This window comes from Mustelus asterias, chromosome 14 (genome assembly GCF_964213995.1).
Source record: "Mustelus asterias chromosome 14, sMusAst1.hap1.1, whole genome shotgun sequence".
NCBI lineage: Eukaryota > Metazoa > Chordata > Chondrichthyes > Carcharhiniformes > Triakidae > Mustelus > Mustelus asterias.
Window position 1 is genome coordinate 42918483 of NC_135814.1, and position 27351 is coordinate 42945833.

Here is a 27351-nt window from a genome sequence, read left to right on the forward strand (position 1 = left end):
ACACACCCCAGACATGCTCCTTTACACCTTCTTCCATTGGGAAAAAGATACAAAAGTCTGAGAACACGCACCAACTGACTCAAGAACAGCTTCTTCCCTGCTGCCATCAGACTTTTGAATGGACCTACCCTACATTAAGCTGATCATTCTCTTCACCCTATCTCTAATTGCAACATTATATTCTGCATCCTCTCCTTTCCCTACCACCTATGTACTCTATGAATGATATGCTTTGTATAGCGTGCAAGAAACAATACTTTGCAATACTCAGCAAAAGATTTTGTTCTGTCAATGTAGAGTTGGTACATAACCACAAGAAAGTGTCCATGCAAGTATGCACCAGATTGCCTCAGAGCTGTTATGGTGCTTTCATATTGCAGCGGGAAGAAAGACCTTTATTTTCTTTGGTGTTGTTCATGACCTATCCCAAAGTGCTTTGCAGCCGATGAGTAGTGTTTGAAGTTCAGCCGCTGTGGTAATGAAGGAAATATGGCAGCTGGTCTGCACACTGCCAGCCCTTCCAAACATTAATGATCTATGTTTAGTCATATTAATTGAGGAATAAATATAAGTCAGGACACTGGCGGGGAGAACTCCCCTGCTCCCCTTTGTAATAATGCCATGGGATCGTTTACATCCACCCAAGCAGGCAGATGGAGCCTCGAATTAAGATCTCATCTGAAAGATATCTTCTATGTTTCTATACTTGGGGCAAATGGGATCAAAGGTTATCGGGAAAAAGCAGGATCAGGCTACTGAGTTGGATGATCAGCCATGATCTTAATGAATGGCGGAGCAGGCTCGAAGGGCCAAATGGCCTCCTCCTGCTGCTGTCTTCTATGTTTCTATGTTTTAAGGTGCATAGATCACACAACAAAGTTAACACAAGTATGTGATCAGTGCATGGCCACCTTTTGTATTTTGCCACATAGAAAAAACACATACTCATCATGAATGTAAATCTGATGACGCTTTTGAAATGTGTTCTCTGGATTTTCTTCAAATGGTGTTGAAAAATAGCTGACCAGAATCTGCTGGAGACAAAAGAAATTTTCAGATCAACAGAATGGAAAGGTTCAGCTTGGAAATTAAGTATCGCAGAATGCCCAGAATGCTCTGTCCAAAGTCAGTTTGGCATGTCACAAGTCAGGGTACGGTTATCACCAAGAGAGACTGAGGCCTTCAGATTAAAACATTATACAGGCATTAAAAGGACTCAGAAGACAGTTAAACACATTGTTAAATTTTGATTATATTATTGTGAAACATGTATTTTTAGCACATAAATTTCTGTTATGGAGTAAAAATTGTCGATTAGAAATGGTCAGTATTTTTAGTAATTTATGGGGAAATGATAATACATTGCCACCAAGTGGTCATATTCTGCAATTACAGGATGACTCATTTATTTAAGCAGTTTTCATTAAGAATGAGATCATAGAAATAAATTTATAAGGGAAAAGCTTGAAAATAAAGTGACAACAGGAAGTAGGATAAACATGACGTGTACACACATAGAAAGAGCCCAGTATTGAAGTGACTGGGAGAGAGGAGGTTAGCTCACAAATAGAGAAAGGTTGTCGACAGTGTGAGAGGGAGGATAGGCAGGTGATAGAGAAGGGGAGCGCTCAGATCGAAGGTTTGAGATGTGTCTATTTTAACGCAAGGAGTGTTGTGAACAAAGTGGATGAGCTTAGAGCATGGATCACTACTTGGAAATATGAGGTGGTGGCCATTACAGAGACTTGGATGACTCAGGGACAGGACTGGTTACTTCAAGTGCCGGGTTTCAGATGTTTCAGAAGGGACAGGGAGGGAGGCAAAAGAGGTGGGGGAGTGGCACTATTGATCAGAGATAGTGTCACGGCTGCAGAAAAGATGGACACCATGGAGGGATTGTCTACGGAGTCTCTGTGGATGGAGGTTAGGAACAGGAAGGGGCCAATAACTTTACTGGGTGTTTTCTATAGGCCGCCCAATAGTAACAGGGATGTTGAGGAGCAGATAGGAAAACAGATCCTGGAAAGGTGTAATAATAACAGAGTTGTCGTGATGGGAGATTTTAATTTCCCAAATATTGATTGGAATCTCCCTGGAGTAAGGGGTGTAGATGGGGAGGAGTTCGTTAGGTGTGTTCAGGAGGGTTTCTTGACACAGTATGTAGATAAGCCTACAAGAGGAGAGACTGTACTTGATTTGGTATTGGGAAATGAACCTAGTCAGGTGTCAGATCTCTCAGTGGGAGAGCATTTTGGAGATAGTGATCATAATTCTACCTCCTTTACAATAGCATTGGAGAGAGATAGGATCAGACAAGTTAGAAAAGTGTTTAATTGGAGTAAGGGGAATCATGAGGCTATCAGGCAGGAAACTGGAGGCTTAAATTGGAAAGAGGTTTTCTCAGGGAAATGTACGGAAGAAATGTGGCAAATTTTCAGGGAATATTTGTCTGGAGTTCTGCATAGCAACGTTCCAATGAGACAGGGAAGTTATGGTAGGTTACAGGAACCGTGGTGTACAAAGGCTGTAATGAATCTAGTCAAGAAGAAAAGAAAAGCTTACAAAAGGTTCAGGGAGCTAGGTAATGTTAGAGATCTTGAAGAGTATATGGCTAATAGGAAGGATCTTAAGAAGGAAATTAGGAGAGCCAGAAGGGGTCATGAGAAGGCCTTGGCAGGCAGGATTATGGAAAACCCCAAGGCATTCTACAAGTATGTGAAGAGCAAGAGGATAAGACGTGAAAGAATAGGACCTATCAAGTGTGACGGTGGGAAAGTTTGTATGGAACTGGAAGAAATAGCAGAGGTACTTAATGAATACTTTACTTCAGTATTCACTATGGAAAAGGATCCTGGTGGTTGTAGTGCAGACTTGCAGCGGACTGAAAAGCTTGAGCATGTAGATATTAAGAAAGAGGATGTGTTGGAGCTTTTGAAAAGCATCAAGTTAGATAAGTCGCCGGGACCGGATGAGATGTACCCGAGGCTAGTGTGGGAGGCGAGGGAGGAGATTGCTGAGCCTCTGGCGATGATCTTTGCACCATCAATGGAGACGGGAGAGGTTCCGGAGGATTGGAGGATTGCGGATGTTGTTCCTTTATTCAAGAAAGGGAGTAGAGATAGCCCTGGAAACTATAGACCAGTGAGTCTAACCTCAGTGGTTGGTAAGTTGATGGAGAAGATCCTGAGAGGAAGGATTTATGAACATTTGGAGAGGTATAATATGATTAAGAATAGTCAGCATGGCTTTGTCAAAGGCAGATCATGCCTTACGAGCCTGATTGAATTTTTTGAGGATGTGACTAAACACATTGATGAAGGAAGAGCAGTAGATGTAGTATATATGGACTTCAGCAAGGCATTTGATAAGGTGCCCCATGCAAGGCTTATTGAGAAAGTGAGGGGGCATGGGATCCAAGGGGACATTGCTTTGTGGATCCAGAACTGTCTTTCCCTCAGAAGGCAAAGAGTGGTTATAGATGGGTCATGTTCTGCATGGAGGTCGGTCACCAGTGGAGTGCCCCAGGGATCTGTTCTGGGACCCTTGCTCTTTGTGATTTTTATAAATGACCTGGATGAGGAAGTGGAGGGATAGGTTGGTAAGTTTGCTGATGACACAAAGGTTGGAGGTGTTGTGGATAGTGTGGAGAGATGTCAGAAGTTGCAGCGAGACATTGATAGGATGCAAGACTGGGCGGAGAAGTGGCAGATGGAGTTCAACCCAGATAAGTGTGAGGTGGTTCATTTTGGCAGGTCAAATAGGATGGCGGAATATAATATTAATGGTAGGACTCTTGGCAGAGTGGAAGATCAGAAGGATCTTGGGGCCCGAGTTCATAGGACGCTCAAAGCAGCTGTGCAGGTTGAAGCTGTGGTTAAGAAGACGTATGGTGTACAGGCCTTCATCAATCGAGGAATTGAATTTAGGAGTCGTGAGATAATGTTGCAGCTATATAAGATCCTGGTCAGACCATACTTGGAGTGCTGTGCTCAGTTCTGGTCGCCTCATTACAGGAAGGATGTGGAAGCCATAGAAAGGGTGCAGAGGAGATTTACAAGGATGTTGCCTGGGTTGGGGAGCATGCCTTATGAGGATAGGTTGAGTGAGCTCGGCCTTTTCTCCTTGGAGAGATGAAGGATGAGGGGTGACCTGATAGAGGTATATAAGATGTTGAGAGGTATTGATCGAGTGGATAATCAGAGGCTTTTTCCCAGGGCTGAAATGGTTGCCACAAGAGGACACAGGTTTAAGGTGCTGGGGAGTAGGTACAGAGGAGATGTCAGGAGTAAGTTTTTCACTCAGAGGGTGGTGGGTGCGTGGAATGGGCTGCCAGCAACGGTGGTGGAGGTGGATTCAATAGGGTCTTTTAAGAGACTTTTAGATAAGTACATGGAACTTAGTAAGATAGAGGGTTATAGGTAAGCCTAGTAATCGCTAAGGTAGGGACATGTTCGGCACAACTTTGTGGGCTGCAGGGCCTGTATTGTGCTGTAGTTTTTCTATCTTTCTATGTTTCTAATTTCCTACTCCCGAGCAATAATTACATTGGACTCTGTGTTATAAAGTTCTGTAGTTCCGCGGTAACATAATGAGATGTCACAATTTTCCTTTTTGAATATTGCTGAAAAGAGAAATACATGTTAGGATCATGTCCGGGTTATACCCGGGTCCCTGGCGCTGTGAGTGCCACAGTGTCACCCATGAAGTATAGGGACTATAATTATGTCATCAGCTTGGCTCAATTTAAAGTTGTCACAAGTAGGCCTACATTAACACTGCAATGAAGTTACTGTGAAAATCCCCTTGTTGCCACACTCCGGTGCCTGTTTGAGTACACTGAGGGAGAATTTAGCATGGTCAATGCTCCTAACCAGCATGTCTTTTGAATTGTCGGAGGAAACCCACGTCGACATGTGGAGAATGTGCAGACTCTGCACAGACAGTGACCCAGGTCAGAAATCGAACCAGGGTCTCTGGCGTTGTAAGGCAACAGTGCCAACCACCATGCCACCGTACCACCCAATTTGTAGCTCATTCGTTCCTCTGAGTCAGAAACAGGAATTTGATCATCTGATCTAGATTGGTACCTCAGTACAGTGCTGAGGGAGTGCTACATTCCAAAGACATCATCCTTTGGGTGGAATGTTATTTTTTTGCCTCTCCTGCTTTAGGTTAATGCTGAAGATCCAACAGTCCTATTCATTCTCTCAGTGACTTCCTCAATTCCAAATTTTACGAATAGAAAAATGTATAAACCAATGCATAATTGTGACAATGTTTTTTAAAGCTAATCTGTACCTGTCCTTTCAGATCTTCAGTGAAACCAAACAAAATGGAAATAAAGCAGGAGCCCGGAAATTATTGAGCCGAGTAATGATGAAACCTCCTGGCTGGTTCTCCAAGTTTTTAGATGCACTAAAACAGACAGGACATGGAGATCTTGCAAACATATTAGTTGGCATTGATGATGACCTATGTAAAACAGGAGGTAAGGTTTGAACTGCTTGTGTTCATACAAATATTCCTGTATTTAATGATGCACCCATATTCAGCAGTCTTAAGGGCAATACAAATAATAGCTGACTACTTTCTCACAATGTTAAGTCAGTACTGATAGTTGTTTTGCAAGGTCATAGATTTGCATATGCACTTCAAGTACAGATTTGTGAACCTCAACTTTGTAATAGACCTTTAAGTAGATAGTAATAAACTGATTAACCTATCATCCATTTAATTGGGAAAGTAGTAAGTTAAATGCATTTCAATTTAACCAAAAGTCTGATGGATTAAAGCAAAAAATAGATTTACAGACTTGCAGTAAATGTCTGCCAGTCATTAAATAAAACTCCTTGAACGATTCATAATAGCTACATTGACAAACAAGATAATCACTCCAGCTGGTGATGTGGCTCATTTATACTTGTGAGAAGTGACATGCGCTCATTCACAGGGATCTGTCCTCTGCAAACAAAAGGAGTATGTTCAAGCCTTGCAAACTTGTTTGAATTATCGGTTAGCTTGGGTAGCCTATAGGTCCCTGTTGCTTTCTCCATGGCGACGCCTTGACCAATCAGAGTTGACTTGCCGACCAATTTTGCCCCATAGTACAAATTGTTGCGATCGTTTGAAATTTGGTATTCTTTTGTTTGTCCTGATGACTGCAAGATGAGGAAGCTTTGACAACATTTAGGTTAGGTGGATTGACCATGCTAACTTGCCCCTTGGTGTCCTAGATGTGCAGATTAGGTGGATTAGCCATGATCAATGTGTGGGTGATTGGGTTAGGGCAGGGAATTGGGCCTGGGTAGGGTGCTCTTTCAGTGGCTCAGTGTAGTCTCGATGAGCTGAATGGCCTCTTCTGCACTGTAGGGATTCTAGGATTCTAACATGCATTTTTCTTTTCAGCAATATTCAAAAGGCAAAATTCTGACATCTCATTATTTTATCATGGAACTATAGAAGTTTATAACACGGAACAAAGCTATTAGACTCATGGCATCTGTTTTGACTCTTTGCTGAAGCACCCTGATGTATCTTCATTGTCCTGCTCTCCCTCAGAGGGTACAATTTAGTGTGGCTGAAGGTGCGGGGAGAGATACAGGTGGGGAACTTAAGTAGGTTTCCAACATTGGGAAAAAGTTGCCAAATTAAGTTGGTATCGGCTTGGAGGGAATTGGGTTTTCCACTGGCAGGCAGTGGGAATCGCTTTGTAAAGTATTAGCATGTCATGCATGCTCATTAAAAGACAGATGAAATGGTACCTATGTGGTTAAGTTGGAGGCGAAGGGGAAATGTGTCCCTTCACTTTCACATCTGGTTAAAGCTGGCACAGAGTTGGCGAGGTAGTCCTCAAGGTGGATTTGGAGTGTGTTGAAGCTGCTTTTCTTATTGGGAAAGCTCGATGGGATGGGGAGTGGAGGTTCATGGCTGCTCGAGAGAGGGTGTTGGCTGAACTAAGGTGGGGTGTGGGTGCCAGCGGGAAGACAGCTGGATGCCAGAGGGGAGGTCAAGGTTAATCAAGGGCAGCCCAAGTTTGATTGAGGCGAGGCCAAGGCTAACAGAGGGTGACAAGGGTGACCAAGGGAGAGTCGAGGGTCGCTGAGGGCAGGTCAATGGTGATGTCAGGGTGCACCCATGGAGCACCCTGACATGATTTGCCCAGGGTGGATTGCTGGCGTGTCTTCTCCCTTTCAATAACCAATAGCACCTCCCTGACTCCCAAAGGAGAAGGGGCACCTGGACTATGCCTCGTTCCCTCTTGCCTAGTCATGACTGTATAGGGCACATTGTCAGAGTGACAGAATGCAGGTTCAAGCACACATCCAGTAGCCACTGAGTATTTTGCTGGACTTGGTTCTCCAGGACAATCGCCATCTTCTCCATGGAGGAATTGATGTGCTCACAAGTTGGAGCCATGATAGCACTCATGGTTTGGATGGGCTCCTCCACTGTCCGCACAAGGCTGTGCGTAAACTCTGGTATCTCCGCCACGTGTTCCCCTGCCTGTCACTGAACCCCAGCAAGCTTCATGTAGCCGTAACCAGAGGCCTGTCATCAACCTGGGGCTCAGCAGTGGACCTGGACTCTAACTGTCAGCCCCCTTGACTGCCACATTCTGGGACGTGCCTGTGATGTGCCTCACCGGAGTGTGACCCTGAGCCTAATCGCGGGAGTGTTCTCACCAAAGTGACTGTCTCGGCAATGGCTGAGTGTGCGGGGGAAGGATGTGATGGTGTATCCTCTGAGTTATCTGTGTTCCTCGCCCTCAGAGGTGGACTCAAGGGGGAGGCAGTGGTGTAGTGGTATTGTCACTGGACTAGTGAGCCAGAGACCAAGGGTAAATGCTCTGGGGACTGGGGTTCAAATCCCACCATGGCAGATGGTGAAATTTGAATTCAATAGAAATCTGGAATTAAAAGTCTAATGATGACTATGAGGCCATTGTCGATTGTTGTAAAAACCCATCTGGTTCAGCAATGCCCTTTAGGGAAGTAAATCTGCTGTCCTTACCTGGTCTGACCTACATGTGACTCCAGATCTACAGCAATGTGGGTGACTCGAAAATGCCCTGAGGGATGGACAATAAATGTTCGCCCACATCCGATGACCAAATCTTTTTAAAAAGCGGAAGCTCCACGTACTTCTGGGTCCACCAGCGGGACGCATGCTGTTAATTAAATTCCACCCGTAGTCCTGTATCTTCCTCTGTCACAACATCTTACCCAATTTACCCAGTAAAGATACAATTGTGTCAGCCTCAACTGTTCCACCTGCTGCAACATGCTTCTCAAAATAAAAGAAAATTCTTCTCACCATTCCACTTGCTTCGTAACGATAATTATAAATTGATTACCTCTTTTCAATGACTTCCCGTACAGGAAATTTGCTTTCTTATTTGTTAGCTGTATCCATGGCAATTCTGTCTTAATACTGCCACAGGAATGGTATTACCAGGCATATTAAGTCCTTAAGACCTGCCCAATCTTAAGCCATGCTTTTGTTATAGCAACTCTGTCGTATCCTTCCCTGGTTATTAATGCCATTTAATTACTTCTGTGTGATTTCGAATGCTTTGTGCGTTCCTGGATTTTCTCATTCATCATTTGAACTCCGTGCCCTGTTTCTTAAATCTTTCACGACCTAATGTAGACTTTCTTTCCTTTTCTTCTGTTAGTTTTGCGTAACCATTTATTTGTGTTGCCTTTTGCTTTTATTGGTGCCTAGTTGTCTAGGTTCTTGGCGCTGGAATTCCCTCCCTAGTCTCTCTGCTTCTCTTCCTCACTTTCCTCCTTTAAGACACTCCTTAAGACCTACATTTTTACCAAATTTTTGACCTGGTGGGCAGGATCTTCCCAGTCATGAGGAACTCCCAACACCAAGATCAAATTTGAGCTGTGCGATCGCAAGGGCAGATGGGGAAACATTCTTAAGTATTGCCCTGTCTGCAGCCAATTAACATCCAGTAGGCAGAGGGAGTTGGCTAATAATAGGTGGCCAGTAGCGGGAAGTTCTGGTGTGTAAAAGGAAAATGCTATGGTTGGAATTTTGGTTAGCAATAAGGGTAAAAATCAGGTGGCATGCTGCTGCTGCCACAGTCTCAATGTCACTTCAGGTTCCCATCACCAACCACACCCCCACCACCCCTCCCCTTCCTCCCTCCCCCAGCTTGCCAGGTCAAACTTGATGGCCTTTTTAAAAATAATTTTGCTCCATCCTTAAAGTTATAAAGCCAATGCTTAGAATGGACCGGGCAAACCCAATTCCATTTCTTGCTTGCTCCAAAAAATAAATTCAAAATCCAATTGAATCCAATTTATGGTCTCCATAAAAGGGACAAACAAGATCCAAGCTGACAAGATGAGGCATTGCACCCTTTCCTGGGCTTGATCTGACACTTGATCTTAGCCAAAAGGTCTTGTTGCCAGCTGGTCAGTCAGAGGTGATTGTTGCATTAACAAGACTCAATGCTGCTTGCAATCTCCTGGTGGCATAGTGCTGGGGTATTATAACCAGGTGAGGAGGGGTGTAATGACTCCTCTTGTCCTTTACCATTCCTTGTTTGGTTGCAGCAGAGATTATGGCCAGAATCTTATTACTGTTCACGCCAGCGGGATTTTCCCATCCCGCTACAGTAAACGGAGATTTGGCTGGCCGCCAAACTCTCCAACCTCGCTGCAGCAGGAATGTGATGTGAACGGCTGGTAAGATCGCACCCTATGAATTTTAAAAAGAGGCATTGCCAATTTGATATATATTTGGCTGTGTGCAGTTTGTAAAAATTAAGCCAGACAGGTATACTTGGGTTAAACATGTAAGGGATTAACTTTATTATGCTAAAGCCCATCCAGGTAAAAATATTAATCTGTTAAATATGCACAGATATGTCCTACTTTCCACTAACATGTGCAAATGCACACTCAAGCTCCAAGCATGCGGCAAATATACAACTTTACAAAGTATCAGATGTTAAACTCAGTTAAATTAAAATGCAGATTCAAAAAAGAATTAATCAAAATTCACTGATTGTATCCAGAGATTGGTCTTCAGTGACTTTTCAGTGTCATGGCTGATACCTATCCCTTTTTTCACTCCTGGAAACACTGGAATCCAATAGCGTTTAGTCGAGAGTTTCCAGCAGTTGTATAAATGTGGACACACATTTAACTCAACAAAGCAGGGTCCAAAGCTTAGATGGAATCTTGTAGGGAGAGAAAGAGGACGGCTACTCTCTCCAGCAATTAGAATATCTCTGCCAAATCCCAAATTCACGCATGCAAGCGGAGGGTTATATCACGTGACCTCTCTTCGTGCTAGGTGCATATTGTAAAAAGAAGTTGATCATCTCATGCCTGACACATGGCTGCTCTTAACCATTGTGTTAGTTGAGGTGATCACGTTTTCATGTTCCAGTAATTAATTCCTGAATGTTAATTTTTCCATTTGGATGAGGTAGGAAGAAAACTTTTCACACCTCCACAGAGGTTATTGTCTGTTGGGGCTCCACAGAAGTTAACATCTCCATGGACTGGACTGTGGCCACAGAGATGCAAATTGGCAGCCATTTTAAGTCAGCGTCTGATGTTCAGTCAAATGTCCCTTTCTAAAAAAGGATGTGAAACCAGCTGATGAGATATCAAATTAAGTCCATATAGCACATCTTTATGACAAAAGGAACGCAGATTGGGTGGCACAGCTAGACAGTGAGTTAAGGGTGACAGTGCACTTTATTTGCAGGAAAGCATGCTCACAATGCCAGAGAGTGGAGAAGAACTGAGACTGGGGCGCTATTCAGAGATCTAGTGACTCTGATGGAGGAGAAGGAAGTGGAAGTAGGTTGGGTTGCAGCAGGGCAGCCTGTCACTGAGGGTGAGGTGGCTATGGAGCTCATACAGAGTGAGCAATGCCATGGAGATGGTCATGAGACCGTCTACAAATGCTGACAGTGGTGCCTCTGTGGGTGTTGAGAAGCAAAGGAACATCGGGATTAAGGACTGGCGGCAGGAATTGAAAGCACCACCTGCAAGTCCCAGAACAGATGAGGGAACAGCAATGGTTCCGGGACCACATGAGCCCTCAGAGGTGGATCTGCCATGCGAGGAGACAGCGTCACATCAATCCAGCGCAAACTCCATCGCTGCAGATACTCCCACGTCAGTGAGCATTGTTGTGCGGTTAGAATTGGTGGCATCAGCTGGTGAGCAATGCTCACACACACAGGTAGTGAATGGAGGCAATGCCAACTGCAGATACCTGCCCTCGAAGGAGAGAGGAAAGCTTGCTTCAGGTGGCGAACTTCATGAGTCATCAGCAAATGGCAGATGCTGGACCAGCAGCGCAAGAATGTGTGGACATCTGTCGGAGTTCCTAAAGGCTGTTGACACCCGTGTAAATATGATGGAGGAGTCCATACATCCATTGAATGGTGTCATTTCTCTGGCCTATGAGCAAATAGCCTCCTCCATTGTGAGATTAGTGACTCCAATGGGGAGCCAGCTGCAGCTTCCCATCAAGTGGATGCAGGAGGTGTGTACTGACTCCCACAATATGGTCTCATCCATGAGCTGTGTTGAACAGTGTTTGGGTGATCTTGCCCTGAGATGCCTGGACCCATTTCTGGGTGTTCCACCACTCCAGGGAAGCAGGAGAGGACAGATGGGCCATGAAAGGGTGGAGGAATGACTGCCTGAGGCCTATGGGGGCTCACCTCAAAGCATTCCTGGTGTTGATGGTGAATCTTTCTCCCCTTTGACAGTGACATGAACAGAGCTTGAAGCCTTGATGACAGAGGTGACTTCTGCACAGACGCAGGGACCCCAAACGTGCTGGCTCCCTCTACGATTTGGTCACCCAAGGCCCAGCCATCTCATGTACCTGAGCAGAAATGGCAGCTGCCTGCTTCCACACCAATTACAGGCACTGGGAGAGCACAATGTAGGAGCTTGTGGAAGCGTTCACCTAAATCCACCAAGCTGCACTTGGGGTTTCATTTGGTGGTAGTATCTTGTTGAATGCCAAAGCTTTAAATATCTGTGCAAATCTAAAGTTCCTGTCATGCATTCAATAGGAGTTCATCTGCTCACTTCAGCATCCTGTAAGGCATTGCCATATAGTGAGCCCTTGAGTTGAAGAGGATGAAAAGATGTGGACTGAATGAGAGGCAATGTTGAATATACCTTTTAGAATGATGTAATGACAGGGCCAGGGAAAAGGTAGAGGTGCTTAAGGAAAGGCCATCAAGGTTACCTGAAGGAAAAGATTAAATCGTCTTCAGGGGCATTTGACAGCATATCAGGGGAAATGTTTGCTTTTAAGTGTGTTTCCCTCGGACACATCTCAATATCCATTGACTTTGGACCCAAGGGTGCATTTCCATTTGCCACCTGGTCCAGAACCTCACCAACTTCACCTTGGAGAGGAGGAGGTTTCTTCAAGACTATTTGTTCTGGAGTGGCAGGTTGTGTTGAGTGCAGCATAATCCCACAGTACACTAGACCCTGATGGGGTATACTGCAGGGCTATCTATCTGGGCTTCTGAACCCCATTTTCAGAAGGCCAATGATCTGTGTGATTGCCACTCTCGTAGTCCCATGGCAGTGGTTACTGGTGCCCTCAACACTGTCATGGGCTTCTGCACAGGTGTAAGAACCATTTCTTTAGCCCTTCTTTAGTACATATCCTTTGTCATCCAGGATCCAACCAAAAAGACATTTAGGTGGCATTAGCAGCTGAGACACCTGGCACTGTCTCAGGATGTACGAATGGTGCCAACTTCCCAGGAGCCATGCACACTGTTGCAGCATCCTCTTGTGATGGTCATGGGCTAATTGAACATCCTGCGAGTGGAATCCTTTCCTATTTACTAAGGCACCTGGCTGCTTTGAGGGAGCCTTGACGGCCTCTTGTGTGCAGTCAAATACCTTGCACCTGAGAGAATCCAGCCATGGTCTGAATCCTTTCACCCTCTTGCCTTGACTGACCTGATTTGTACAATAACTAATGTATTCCCCTGTCCTCTGGTAATTGGCACATCATCTCCTTGATGCACAGATGGACCACTGACTGGGAAATCCCAGAGATGTTTGCAAACCATCTTTGGAACAAGTCTACGTATATAAATTGAGTGCCATGGTCATCTTCACTGCCACAGGCAATGGATGCCACCAAATTAGATTGGCCTTAACTCCTTTTCCAGCATGCAGCCGACTTTGCTCCCACCTGCCTAGACAGACATGGTCTTCAGAGACATTGGTGTTCCAACATTTCCACTAAACTGAGCCATTGACTGTAAATCCTTTCAACTGGATAGTATCTTTTGTGAGCATCAATCTGCATTCATGGCCCTATGTGCTCTCCTTGTCAGCACCACATTGCACCCTCATGAGGTTGGTTCTCTCCTGGCTGTTGCAGCTGAGTTCCATGTGACTGAACTGGTCTCTCTCTCTCTCATTCCTGTTCATTGGAGGAGTTAAATTCAGAATACAGTGTACACACTCAGAATTAGAGCCTTTGTGGCACAACGTCTCTCAACCCCTCCCTGGTGCTGCCTGCCCTTGCTACGCTGGAGATGGGAGACACTCTTCCTGTATGAGTGTGCACTGTGCAAAAGACGTGCAGGTTAGGTGCATTGACCCGAACAGGTGCTGAAGTGTGCTGACTAGGGGAATTTCACAGTAACTTCATTGCGTTAATGTAAGCCTTACTTGTGACTAATAAATAAACTTTTACTTTAACTTTTATCGCTCTGACCTTTCCATCCTTTGTTTAACTGGAGCTTAGCCTTGGTTGACAATGCAGCTGTACTCAATAGCTGTCATTTCTAATCACCACACACCTGACAACATGCTCTCATTTCCATTTAGCAGTGAGTCCCTGACGCTCCTTGGAACCCATGGAAAATTTAAAAGATGCTTCATAATCACTGGTCAATCCCACTCCCTGGTCTCCCTTGGGAATTTTGACAGGTGGCAGGAAGATGGCAGGGCTCCACTCTGACACATTCCCCTGATATTTTACCAGCTCCCCCTCCAAGGCCATCACTGCAGACCAGTAAAATTCTGCCCAGGATCTCCTTACGTGACTCAGTATTTGTTTTCTAATGCTCCCGAAAAGCATTGTGGGGCATTTTATTATGCTAAAGGAGCTACGTAAATATAAGTTGTTATTATTGTTTATTCCAGTAGTTTTATCAATCATTTCCTCCTCTCATCTGAAGAATGATTTTAATCCCAGCCAATCAAGAAACCAATTGGTTGTGCAGTTAACGTTGCTCAAGCTCTTTGTCTGTTGATTGCTGATTCATTCCAATTCCCCTGAGCTGGGAGTGAGACACCCATCAAATCAGCAAAGCTCATTGTAACAAATGCACATCAAGTCCTCGTGATGCTCGTCAGACCTGACTGTAATTTTTACAAGGTGGCCCCAGTAGGAAGCACAAGTGATTTTCAGGCTATCCCAAACCTGTGACGTAGCAAATTGGTGCCAGAAGAGGCCCAAAGAGGATACATTTTTCATTATTTTTACTTTTGCTTGTCGGGCCTAAAGGAGTCGACCTGCTCCTCTAAACCTCACAAGGAAAACTTAAGCCTGTCTCATTGCAACCCCCTCCTCCACCTGTCCTTTACACTCCCTCTGCCCTCTAAAAACAAACCATCCTGGGACTCACCAGGATAGCCTAGCAGCCTCTCATTGGAGGATAGCTTCTAATCCATTTGATTTTTCAGTTCCTCCTTCCAAGAAGAGGTGGGAAGCCGGTTGGTCAGGTTCAAATGAGGTCTTGGAGTAACTGAAAGAGTGGGAGAGTTTTTAATTCACAGCATTGTCCACCTGCCCGAACTGGTCCAGAGTTAAAATCAGAGCCTAAAGGTTTCTCAATCCTGCTGTAATATTTTAACTGCTCCCCACTGCGCCCTGTTTACACTCTCCCTCTGCAATGACACTGGGGCCATTTCAGGCTAAAGTGAAGGCTGCCCTTTTGGGATTGTCTTCCCTTGCTCTAAAATTTGCCCCTGTTACCCTCAAGAATATGAGCCTTGCCGTCCTGAATCAACCGACTGAATCTTGCCCTCATTAAACTGTCCAGTGTATTTTACTTCATAGCTCAGGACTATACAGCTGCAAATAAAGAAGCCAATAACAGGGAGCACATCGTTCAATGCCATGTTTTGTACAATACCAAGTGTAAAGCAGGCCACTGGAAGTGATTGCTCAATAAAGACATGCTTAGTTATGATTAGCTGCTGATTGTCAATTTAGCTTGGACCATTTGATGGCGAATGGTCTGTTTTTCCCACAATTGGTGCTAATGAATTCCAGTGGATTGAAAAGTGTCACTAACTTCAAAGAGGCTCCACTCCAGGCTATTGCTGGTTCCAGATAGAAGGGGAACCAGCTCGAAATGTATTAAATACAGCTGTAGTATTAAGTAACCCTTCATTTTACTGTGGTTTTTGAAAAAACAAAATAAATGTTCCTGATCTGATGTGCTCAATTGCCTTTTAAAAATATGAATTTAATTATTATCCAGAATTAATGGATGACCTCTATTCATTTACTTTGAGTTATTTTGCAAATGAGAATTTTGGAACTGTGTATGCATCTACTTGGTGCATACAGTAAAAAGAATAAATGATTTAATGTCTTGAAGAGTAGTGAATGAGGATCATAATTAAACAGCCATTGTAAGATACAATGCTTCTGCAGCACACTGTAAATGCAATTTTTAATATTTATGGCCTACTGATTTTATTACAGAATTAAAATACTCTGGATATTTCCGTTAGTGAACCTGGTTGTTTCTGCACAATGTGTGTATTTCCAAACTGAGGTTATGAGGTACAATGCTGAAGTTAATGGGTGCTGTTATTTTACTCAGTATCTTTGACCATTCTCAATGGAAATAGAACACTGTAAAATAAGAAAATAACGGAACAACATCCCCTTTATTCAAAGCTAAAAAAACTTTCGCTTTCCAAATGCCAGAGGTCCATCCTATTTAAGAAAACGATAGATTTTGTAACCTGCAGTACGATGACATAATCATAGTGCATGTTTTGTCTGTCAGAAAATCATGTTTCAGAGGTGAAAGTAAGATGTCGACAAGTTCTATTGAATGTTGGTGTATTTAAACTGTAAAAGCATAAAGCTACAGTAAATTACAGGGCACTTCCCATCATATATGAGTTTATCTTTTTATCTTAGAAGTTGTAAGGTCATGCGTTTTAAGATACTGGACACGATAATATTTAGCTATGATCTTTTCTAAAATGTGTGGTGGTAAACATTTCTATTCTGCAACTACAGCTACCTTTGAGTTAACCTTTTTTATACATGTTATTGTGCATGTATTCCACTACATTGAAAATCAATTGAAATGTCTGCTTTCTGATTCTTATCAGTCTTCAATTCTCGAGAACGATGAAGTGTGGTGTTGCACTTATATATTGCTTCAATGAGTGCCACAAGCCTTTTTGCCCTCCTGACTAAAACTATCTCTAGTCTTGGCTAGGTGATAAGTTTGTTCATTGAGAAGAGGAAAATTGTGATGAGTTACCTTGTTTTAGGGTATTTGGTACAAAGAACAAAGAACAAAAGAAATTACAGCACAGGAACAGGCCCTTTGGCCCGACTTAACTAAAACCCCCTACCCTTCTGGGGACCATATCCCTCTATTCCCATCCTATTCATGTATTTGTCAAGATGCCCCTTAAAATTCACTACTGTATCCGCTTCCACTACCTCCCCCGGCAATGAGTTCCAGGCACCCAACAACCTCTGTGTAAAAAATCTGCCTCGTACATCTCCTTTAAACCTTGCCCCTTAAACCTGTGTCCCCTAGTAATTGACTCTTCCACCCTGGGAAAAAGCTTCTGACTATCCACTCTGTCTATGCCTCTCATAATCTTGTAGACTTCTATCAGGTTGCCCCTCAACCTCCATTGTTCCAGTGAGAACAAATCAAATTTCTCCAACCTCTCCTCATAGCTAATGCCCTCCATACCAGGCAACATCCTGGTAAATCTTTTCTGTGCCCTCTCCAAAGCCTGCACATCCTTCTGGTAGTATGGCGACCAGAATTGAACACTATATTCCAAGTGCAGCCTAACTAAGGTTCTATAAAGCTGCAACATTACTTGCCAATTTTTAAACTCAATACACCGGCCGATGAAGGCAAGCATGCCGTATGACTTCTTGACTACCTTCTCCACCTGCATTGCCATTTTCAGTGACCTGTGTGCCTGTACACCCAGATCCCTTTGTCTATCAATACTCTTAAGGGTTCTGCCAATTACTATATATTTCCTATCTGTATTACACCTTCCAAAATGCATTACCTCACATTTGTCCGGATTAAATTCCATCTGCCATCTCTCCGCCCAAGTCTCCAACTGATTTATATCCTGCTGTATCCTCTGATGGTCCTCATCGCTAACCGCAAATCCACCAACCTTTGTGTCGTCCGCAAACTTACTAATCAAACCAGTTACATTTTCCTCCAAATCATTTATATATATTACAAACAGCAAAGGTCCCAGCACTGATCCCTAAGGAACGCCACTAGTCACAGCCCTCCATTCAGAAATGCACCCTTCCACTGCTACCCTCTGTCTTCTGTGACCGAGCCAGTTTTGTATCCACCTTGCCAGCTCACCTCTGATTCCATGCAACTTCACCTTCTGCACCAGTCTGTCATGAGGGACCTTGTCAAAGGCCTTCAGTAAGGCCTTTGACAAATTAGAACAAATCAACCAACAATTCAGGAGATATTTATTGGCTGGTAAACAATGAACAACAGTGATTTTTTTTCAGAAGCTAATGTTGGAGAACTTCAGGAAGAGCTATGGTCACTTTAATGTCCAGATGAATAAGCAGATGGGACCTGGATGTAACTTCTCATTTCAAAGATAGCACCATCAATGATATAGTACTCCAGCAGTGCTACATGAAGTAGCTGCCTAATTTCTGTGCTTAAGTCCTGCTTTTGGCACAAATCATGCAGATATTATCTACGAGAGCATCTTAATTTGAAACACCGGTTTGTGTTTGTGGTGGTGTAATTTTGTTTTAGGATGGTCTGAGGGGTCACATGATACCCCCAATGAGAATAATCAGCCCAGTTGTTGTGTAGCAATTACTACTAAACTAAAGGTAAAACAAATACACACTAAGGACAATACCATAAGACAAAAAGATGAATTACTACACACATACACATTTTATAGCAATTACTCCTCGTTTGAAAATATATAAATCTGCAATCCCTGAACTCCTTAAGACATTCCCATTCCCAAACAACATCCAAATTAAATAAATTGATAAATCAAGTCCAGCTTATAGTTACCACACAATACAAAGCGGACAATTAATTCTGGGAAACGTCTTCTCCTGGTCCAGCGAAGATAATTAAATTGACTTTATGAAGGTTCTTGCATTTTTTTCTTAGATGTTAAAATAGCCTCTCAGACTCTGAGCTGTAGAACTGGCCTCTCCAGCTCTTAGATGTTACAATGTTTTCTTGGCTGTGAGATGTTAAACTAACCTGCCTGCTTCTGCAGATGCTGACGATTATACCCTTGTTTCTCTATTGTTTTCTCCTTTGTGTATTTGGGCTGTCTGCAACTCTCACATTCTGTGACTCTCGAAATTAATATCTTTATACATCCCCTGATTTCCTAGTTGTCTGCGTAAGCTGTTTCCTGATGGTAGCTATTTACATCTGATTCTGTCCACTAATCTCATTGTTGGGTTAGGTTGCATCTCACAATCCCCCTTGAGTGCTGGCTACTGTTGTCTGTCTACTGTTTTTACCTGTTGCTGGGCAGATCCATGACACTTTGAACTTGAACCCACAATCGTCTGACCAGTGTTCAGATCTAAGCCAAATAAGCATCTGGATGATGTGGTGCATATTGCAGAATTAGCTAAAAAAGGAAGAAAATAATAAAACTGGAGGTTTGAACAACTGAGAACATCATGTCACTTATGCATACATTGTTAACCTAGTACATTTATTCTCTTTTATGCAGATGCAGCAGAAGAAAGTCAAGATGTAGCAGGTGAACAATTGGTAACTGAGGAGCAGAACAACGTGGATGATGCTAAACTGGACAAGTCAGCTGTGGAAAACGATGAACAGGCATCCCAGGATCTGTATGGTAGCCCTGTTACTGCAGACGAAAATGATCAAAACAGCAGGCAGATTGATGATAGCGGCATCCAGTTGGACAAATCTTCATCGGACCCGTCTGTGAATTCAGGTAAAAGATTTTATCAGCAAACATCATTTGTAACATGTGGCTTCATGACATCAAGAATGTTAGTGAAGGAAGAAATATGTAAGATGCTTTTCTCAATATGGAAATCTCCCGTTTATTTGCCCTTCCATTGAAACCATCATCTTAGATCTTCTTGGGTAACTAATTGATTGAGACTAAGAGATGAGGGAGGCTCCTTGGCCCTAATAAATGTTACTACAAGTCAATTACTAGTGGAGAGACTCAATGATTCATCATTTGGTCTTTCTGTAGCTTCTTTTTGGTGTCTGACTTCAGCAAGACTAAAATGAGTATATTTGAGAGTAGAAGTGAGCCAAAGTCCCACTGTTCTTGCTGTGCCACTTTAGAACAAATATATTTTCATAATCAAATTGGCCAAACTTGGTCATGACCACATTTGTCAAGTCCAATTAAGAAATTTTCATCAATGAAAATGTTGGAAACACTCAGTAAGTCAGAGAACCAGAGCAGTACTTTTAACCACTCCCCCCCCCCCCCCCCCCAACCCCCCCAACCCACCTCAAGAATTGTGGATTGGAGTTGGGTGAGATGTTACTTTCAAACCTGACTATAACCCACCTCTAACCTGTCTGCTTCAGGTTTAAATATTTTAATGAGACTACAATCTATAATTTAACCTGCTTTGCAGGCTTAATCGTGACCAGTAGGGAATCCTGAAGGCTGAAGGGAGGCTAGGACTGACTTGGGGAGAAGGTCAAGTGTCACTGTGGGACTGGAGGAGCAGAAATGTTTCCTCCCAGCCCCGCAATCTCCCTCCTCCATCAAAAACCCCTTTCCATGCAAGGACCCCCAGGATCAGAAATCAGATCAAACCCTTTGCTCCCAAATCGCAGCTACAGGCTACTTATCTGCTCCTGTAGCCTGGTCCCAAGTACTACTTCCCACTGGAAGCCATGTTGTCAACAGTGTGGAACCCACCGAGGTGAAAACTGCACACAGTAGAGGTAAAGCTCCGCAGTATGTGGGAAAATTTGGATTAAACCAGATTTTTGTGTTAAGAAGAGTTTCAAAGTACCACCATCACATATCGTCAGAACTGAGCAACTGTTCCTCACCCTGGCAATGCTCAAATCATTAAGATATCACTGGCACAGTGTAAAATTAATACCTAAGTCAAAGAAAATTATCTAAAAAAAGTCAATTTTTGACAAAAGTTATTTTATATGCTTATAAATAACATGATGACAATCTCTCTGTTAAAAGTTCAACAACCTGAAACGCCATCTCAGGCCCCAATATTACTAAGGTTGGCATGCATAGATTGGGTCAAGGGGAGGAATGGTACCTTTCCCCTCTTTAGCATTCATTTTATGTTTCATTACCTTATAGCTCATTTTGCCTCTGAAACAGTTTCTTTTCATTCCAGTTCTTATGTGGGACATTTGCTAAAACCTGTGACAAGATACTAAGATTTAATGATATGATATTGGCAGGGAGTACAACTCCACATCTGTAGAAACACCAATATAAATATGCCTGGTACACTACCTTATTTATGCTGTTATTAGGGTAATAAGTAGCCTTCAGTATCATCACTCTACCTCATTTCAGTTGAAGGATAACCCAGCAAGGACTCACCTGATGGCATAGTAAGTTTATTCGGTCACTAGATTGTTGAGTCAGTACAGGCACCATGCAGAATAGGAAGATTTCAGCTTTTAAGCCAAGCATTAAGAACCTTCAGTCAGGGAGGAGAAAACCAGGCAGAGTTCTTGTTTTTCAGAGCTCTCCTGCAGTTCTTGCTGAAAAGCACAGATGTGTGGATATCAGAGAGGGTACATTCAGGATAGGCTCTGATACCATTACTATTGAGATCACACCTGAACAACACTCTGTTGAATGAGGAACCAGAATGCATGTGATGTCCTTGGAACCACACCACGTCCAAGGGAGAAACAAAACAAGAAGGGAGTAGCTTATTAATTATTGTGCATGTTTCCCAACCACTCTCAACTTTATATTTATCTGTAGGGCCAATATTACAACAGCTTGAAATTAAAAGCATTCATCACATAAAAGAGTTATTGTTCCTACCATTTCTGCATTAACAAATGTGTTGACTGCCAACATAGAATTTCCCATTACACCATCCAGGCTTTTATAAAATTCTCATATTTGTAAATCCCACTGCAAATAACATTATTTGGAATTTTAATCAGTGCATTATCACTACATAAATCAGCAGTCTGGAATTATTTATGACATGCTACTTGCAGAAGCAAATAATCATAAAGTAGCTATACTCTATAACCACTGATTTTATTTTCAATATGAAATTAATGGCTCTAATCATTTCTGCAGATAATATTCAAAAAGGCATTGTTCCCTCACAGGTCATTTCATACTTCAGTGCATGCCTGCTGCATTTGGACGATCCTCATGCATAGGCAGTAATGTACTCTTAATTGATGGTTGCAAATATCCTTGCAAAATGTTAGATTATTGAAAATTAGAACTGCTTTATCAAGTACTGTACCTCTTAAATTTAGTTAGAGAATAAGTCTGAAATCTTTCCCCAAGTAAATTGCTAACATTTTGCTTTTGACTGTGAATGCTAGCTGTAAAATAGGAAGTATTAGCACTCAGTTGCAATTTTTTTTATATGCATGTAGATGAAAGCATTATTAGATGTGAGAAGTTGCTGGAGCATAATTAAAAAGCTGCTTCACAATAGAACCCCCCCAGCTGCTGACACCCACGCGACTTCTGCTGTTTCTGTCATCTTGCCCTTTAATTGGCTGAACCTTGTTAAATGTTACAACACGAATGTACTTGCCTCCCTCCCAGTGACAGTCAACCAAGGGAGGGCAGATGCCTGGCTCCCAACCCAGCTTGCATGCCTACTTAGGTTTTTGAGAGAAAAGTGCGGTGGGTTAGCAGGTATTGACAGGTATTAGGACCACTTCCAAAAGGACTGAAATGCAGGCCTTCATCTCAGTGCCAGAAAGGAAGAAGTGAGCTCAGGGTAGCTGGTACTTGTAGTTCTTGAGAGTAAGGACATATACACATGCTTACGCACACACACGCTGATCACTTCTGATCTTCCGCTAAAGGAAAAGGTGGTATGGCACTGCTTCCTCTGCCTATTAGTTAATGAGTAATTTACTCTTCTTTGGATACATTTACTATCATTTGTGCCAGCCAATTAGTAAATTGTACATTAAGTAAACAACTGATAAATATAAAGTTTATTCCAAAACAGCTCCATTGGCAGAAGGAATTCTCAGTTCAGTTCCCTATTCCAGATTGAAAATGTCAAAGATCACAGTGTCACAGCTGATCCATGCAGCATTTGATGCCGTGAAAATGTGTTATACACTACTGCACAAAACATGCACTGTGGAAGATAGCCAAGAGGTTAGCAGCTTTTACTAATGATGTTAGGGCCTCACTAGTAAAATATTAATCTTAATTAAAAGTCAGGGTTGTATTAAGTGCTGTACAATATTTTTTTATTTTCATTGCAATGCCAATGTTGGTGAAATGCAATATCCATATTTCAAGCGGTATAATTAATTGGAGTGAAAATTGATACAATTGGGACACAATATTGCTCAGTTGTTGGTTCCAAAATCCATGTCACCCAATAACTTGGAGCTATTTAGATCCTTTTAAAGTATACATACATTAATTAGTAAAACGGTCTGGATGATTCAGAGTTTTACTTGATTGTTACACCTCAAATTATTCCAACTGTGGTACCCTGTTGTCAGATGTATTCACTCACAATGGAGATGGCTGAGGGCGATTTGTATCGTTAGGCTTTGATAGCAAACTTCAACAAAAGGAAAATTGGATAGGGTGGTTGTTTCACCTCCCCTTGTTTTGTGCCCTGCCAAATTTGTATTACACCCCACAAAGTGGACTCTTCATGACCAGAAGCAGAATTTGGTGTATCTGGTAGACCTTTTCTCCTTCTGTTTGGAGCTAGGTAAGAACTGATAATGGTGGATGCCCCATTTTGAATTGAAATGCTGCTGTTAAAAATCCCTGCAATCCTGATGTCCCCATCTGTAACCTGCAGCAGAAGACAAATGATTAATTAAAATTTGTAGAGCAAAACTAAACTAAACTAATATGATGATGGAGTTTATTTTGGCTGCATGGAAGGATCAGGCAGCAATTATAGGGCGGAATTCAGTTCCAGTGATTGGGTTGGAGAAACCATGGGAGTCGTGTGTTGCTTCTATCCAGGAGACCAGATGGCTTTTAGCATCCTGATGCCAGTGCCCTTGATTGGGCACAGAGTACGTGTGAACGAGGGGTCCCACAGCCACAAGGCTACAGGGTTTGCTGGGCATCCTTTAGGAGCATTGGGAGAGACATGAGCCATCAGTAAATTCCAGCGGCTCTTCCTGCCACCCCCACTAAATTGAAGGAAGTTTTCCCATTGCTGGAAAAGGGAAGATATTCCCACCCAATTCTCTTGGCAGGTCCGCTATCATGCTGATTCCTGTGGACTGCACTGAAATCCTGGCCGTGATCTTGCAGTAGTGACACATATCAACCAGAGCTTTACTGACAAGAGTGAAATCCTGCTGCCAGGACTGAAAGTGGGGCCTGAAGTTGGGCAAGTGGTCATTGAGACTCCAGGTGCAAATTTTCATGCCGGCAACCAATTAAGAGTCTGCTGCCATGACATCCATCCGTTTAAGGATGGTAGCCTGATCAGAGACCTGGCAGCCTTGGCAACTCCACCGATAGTTATGCCCACTACTGAGGCTGCAGGGAGAAGCAGAGGAAGGGTCTTTATGTTGAGATGCCCTCAAAGGGCATATCAGATTTTTTTTATTGCACCAATGCCAGGCATGTAGGTCCCAGTGATGGAGGGGTGGTGGGGTGAACTCCCTAGCACTGGCATCAGAGCTAGAGGCCCATCTGTAGGCCACAGAGTGCCCAAAAAGATAGGCCGTCCCCTTCACCCCTACCTGTCTTTGGTCAGTGGGCACTTGCACCATTCTGGGAATATCCCATGGTGGCAAGAAGACATAAGTGTCCTCCCACTTCCCAGTCCCCCTCCAGAGGGCTGGTACAATCCATCCGATTGGTATGTTTGTAGCCAAACTCTGATGTCAGCAAGATAGCAAACAGAAAATTGAAACTTTCTTCCAAAGACAACACTATTTTCATTTCTAGTTTCATTTAGCACATTCAAAACAGTTAGACTCAAAAAAAAACAAAAAAAACCTCCATTAAGATTTTAGTTGCCATCCAAATGGTGTAGATACACTCGCCATTCTGATACCAAGGGAGGTCCAGGTTTTTCACCCAGCGACAGTGAAGGAATGGAAATATAATTCCAGATCACAAATGTACTGCCTGTTTCATTATTTTAAATGAACTCCCTTCTGTGGATATATTTGTAATACAGTTGCCGATTATCCAAGAATTTGGGGTTTTATCTATCTAGATAAAAGGCTCACCAGGAATTTTCTACGTAATAGGAGATGTATGTTTCCATTTCATTTAAGAATTCTACAAGATTTTAAACTTTTTGCCATGACTCTGTAACATTATCCCTCTGAACAGGTTGGTGATGAAGTTCATCTTGAGAACTCTTAATTCAGCCAATGGTGTTTGTATTGGGAATGGGAAATACTCTCAAAGCTGCAGTTATGTTAATTATAATTCTACTGAGCTAAATATATCCTGCTGGAAATAGGAACCACGCAATGTTACAGGCAACATTTTGGGTGGGGTTTGTGCACAGTATGTGGCAGCAATGCCTCCTTTTCTATCCTTTTCCCCATTATTCATACTTCACCCAGTCTCACTCCCAAACATTATAAATTGCCCAAATTCTTCAGCCACTTCCTCTCAAAGCCACCAAACTTATCTTCTCCAAACTACTACTTCCCTATGTTTTTGAAGTTATACCACCACCTTAAGGGGAAAAAACAATTGTCATTTATGTCTCTTCTGACCCTAGCTCATCTTTCCACTAAGTTACCCTGGTGGGGAATCTTAAACATTGCCTGCACCATCACCTTCTTACTACCCATTTACAATGACCTCTACGGGGCCTCTTGGAGTATAAGTTCCCCGATTGAGGCAATGATTGCCTGGCCAATCTCACCTGTATATATATTGAGAAGTGTCAGTTCTACTGACACTTCAGATTCTGACTTTGTACCTGAACCACTCTTAGTGTGGCGATGTTTGTAAATGAAGGGAAGTTGGTGAAGGGACACCGGTCTCTGAGGAGTTATTTCACTATTTTTCTTGCTATAACTCAATCACTCCTATCATTGTTCTCACCTCTTTTCCTTTGAACTGTCCCATTTATCATCCTTCCTTATTGCACCTCAATAATTCAGCTTATCCTTAACCATTAGCTTTAGACCCAAATTCTTACTTGATTCTCCAAAGAGCTTGCGCTTCCTTATTTCCAACCAGTTTTCCTTCTACGCTCTCGCCAGCTTATGTTTGATATCTTACCCCTCAGCCATTTGTTTGCTTCCACAAGTATTTTTTCCTAAATCAAATTAGAAGATGGAATGACACTTTTTCCCTCTCTTTCCGTTTGTCTGTTCTTTTCCCCTTCTATCTCATAGTTGTTGGAAAATAGAACCTCTGTCCTACATGCATACGCAATTAAAATGTTATGTCAATAAAACAGAGGTTTAGATAATAAATTGCCTTCGAATTTCAACTAATGCCTTTTCTAAAATTTGAAACAGCAGTCAATGAAGAAAAACTGTACCTCTCTCTCAGCTCCCTCTCACTTACTCTCTCTCTCCCGCTCACATATCTTTTACAAAAATAACATTACTCAGTGAGAATTTTATTTCAAAGCTTTGAGAGTTATCCTCTTAATTTTTAAGGGTGTTTGACAAGCTGCTAAGTAGTCTTAAGCTGAAGAAATAAATGCCAGCCATATCATGATGGAATAATGCTGATGCATTATGAGCAAATGTTCCAAGGCCAGGCTTTTGGGAGAGGCTGATGCCAACAAGTAAATCTTTAAAGAAGTTATGAAAAATCAAATGTACAATTATTATATTATTATAATACATACACTATCGTTATATTGCGAAATTGCTAATTTTTGTTTCAACACTTATTTCGGACAGTAGAAGTTTCAGTTACTGAGGTAGACAATCTTAAATGAGAAGATATTTCAGAAAATATTTTGAGTGATCTGTGAGAAGTTAGTGTGTAATGAATAGATGAAAGTCTCACTGTAAATTAGAATAGCAGCTAGTATGTATTATGGTGTGATGCTTTCTGACCTGTTGACTGTTTCCTTTCAGCCATACTATTCAGGCTGCATCTTCCTGTTTAAATTTCTCCACACCTGGAATGGCACTGAAATGACCCAAACCCATTTCCAAATGATATTCTCTGTGACTGTGAGTGTGGTACATTTTTCTTGCTTAACCTCTCTACAGCCTTTGACACATTTGACCACAATATCCAACTTCAATGCCTCCTATTCGTTTGTCTGGCTTGGAGGGATGGCGCTAGAATTGGTTCTACTCTTGCCTACCTGACTGTAGCCAGAGGATCCGCAGCAGTGGCTTCTCGTTCAGCCTCACATGGTTACCTTTGGCATCTAAAGACCTATCTTTGGCTCCTCCAATTCCTTATCTGTATGCTGACCCTTGGCAGTATTATATACAGCAATGAAGTTAGCTTTCGCATGTACATTGATAGCACTCTACAACTCGATATTTGATAACACTATGGGGGGAATTTTCCCATTCCGCCTGCCATGGGAATCGTAGCAGGCAGGGGGCGGACCATGCAAAGATCCGTTGACCTCGGGTGGGATTTTCCTGCTTTGGGATGAGCACGGCAGGAAAACCCCACCCAACCTCACTGCCATCTCTCCTGAATCCTCCACTGTGTATGTCCTGTCAGACTGCCCGAGAGACTTTCCCATTGTCCGCTCTTCGCCCGCTCTAATTCCCTTGGCAGCCAGGGCGGTAAAATTCCAGCCATAGTGTCAGTGTTCCTGACTTAACAGTCTTACTCTTGTGTATAAATCCTTTCATGAACTTGCCCCTTCCTATCTGTAACTTCCGACAGATCTACAAACTCCCTTAAACTTTCCTTT

General features: G+C 42.7%; 1 protein-coding gene across 1 annotated transcript in view; it reads left to right on the forward strand.

Annotated features, from left to right (window-relative positions):
* Window positions 1-27351, forward strand: part of ifih1 (interferon induced with helicase C domain 1) — a 128884-nt gene that overhangs the window by 17077 nt on the left and 84456 nt on the right. Inside the window, exons 2-3 of the mRNA XM_078228245.1 lie at window positions 5311-5488; window positions 19023-19253. Of these exons, the coding sequence (XP_078084371.1) occupies window positions 5311-5488; window positions 19023-19253 (409 nt within the window). The remainder of the gene's footprint in view (window positions 1-5310; window positions 5489-19022; window positions 19254-27351) is intronic.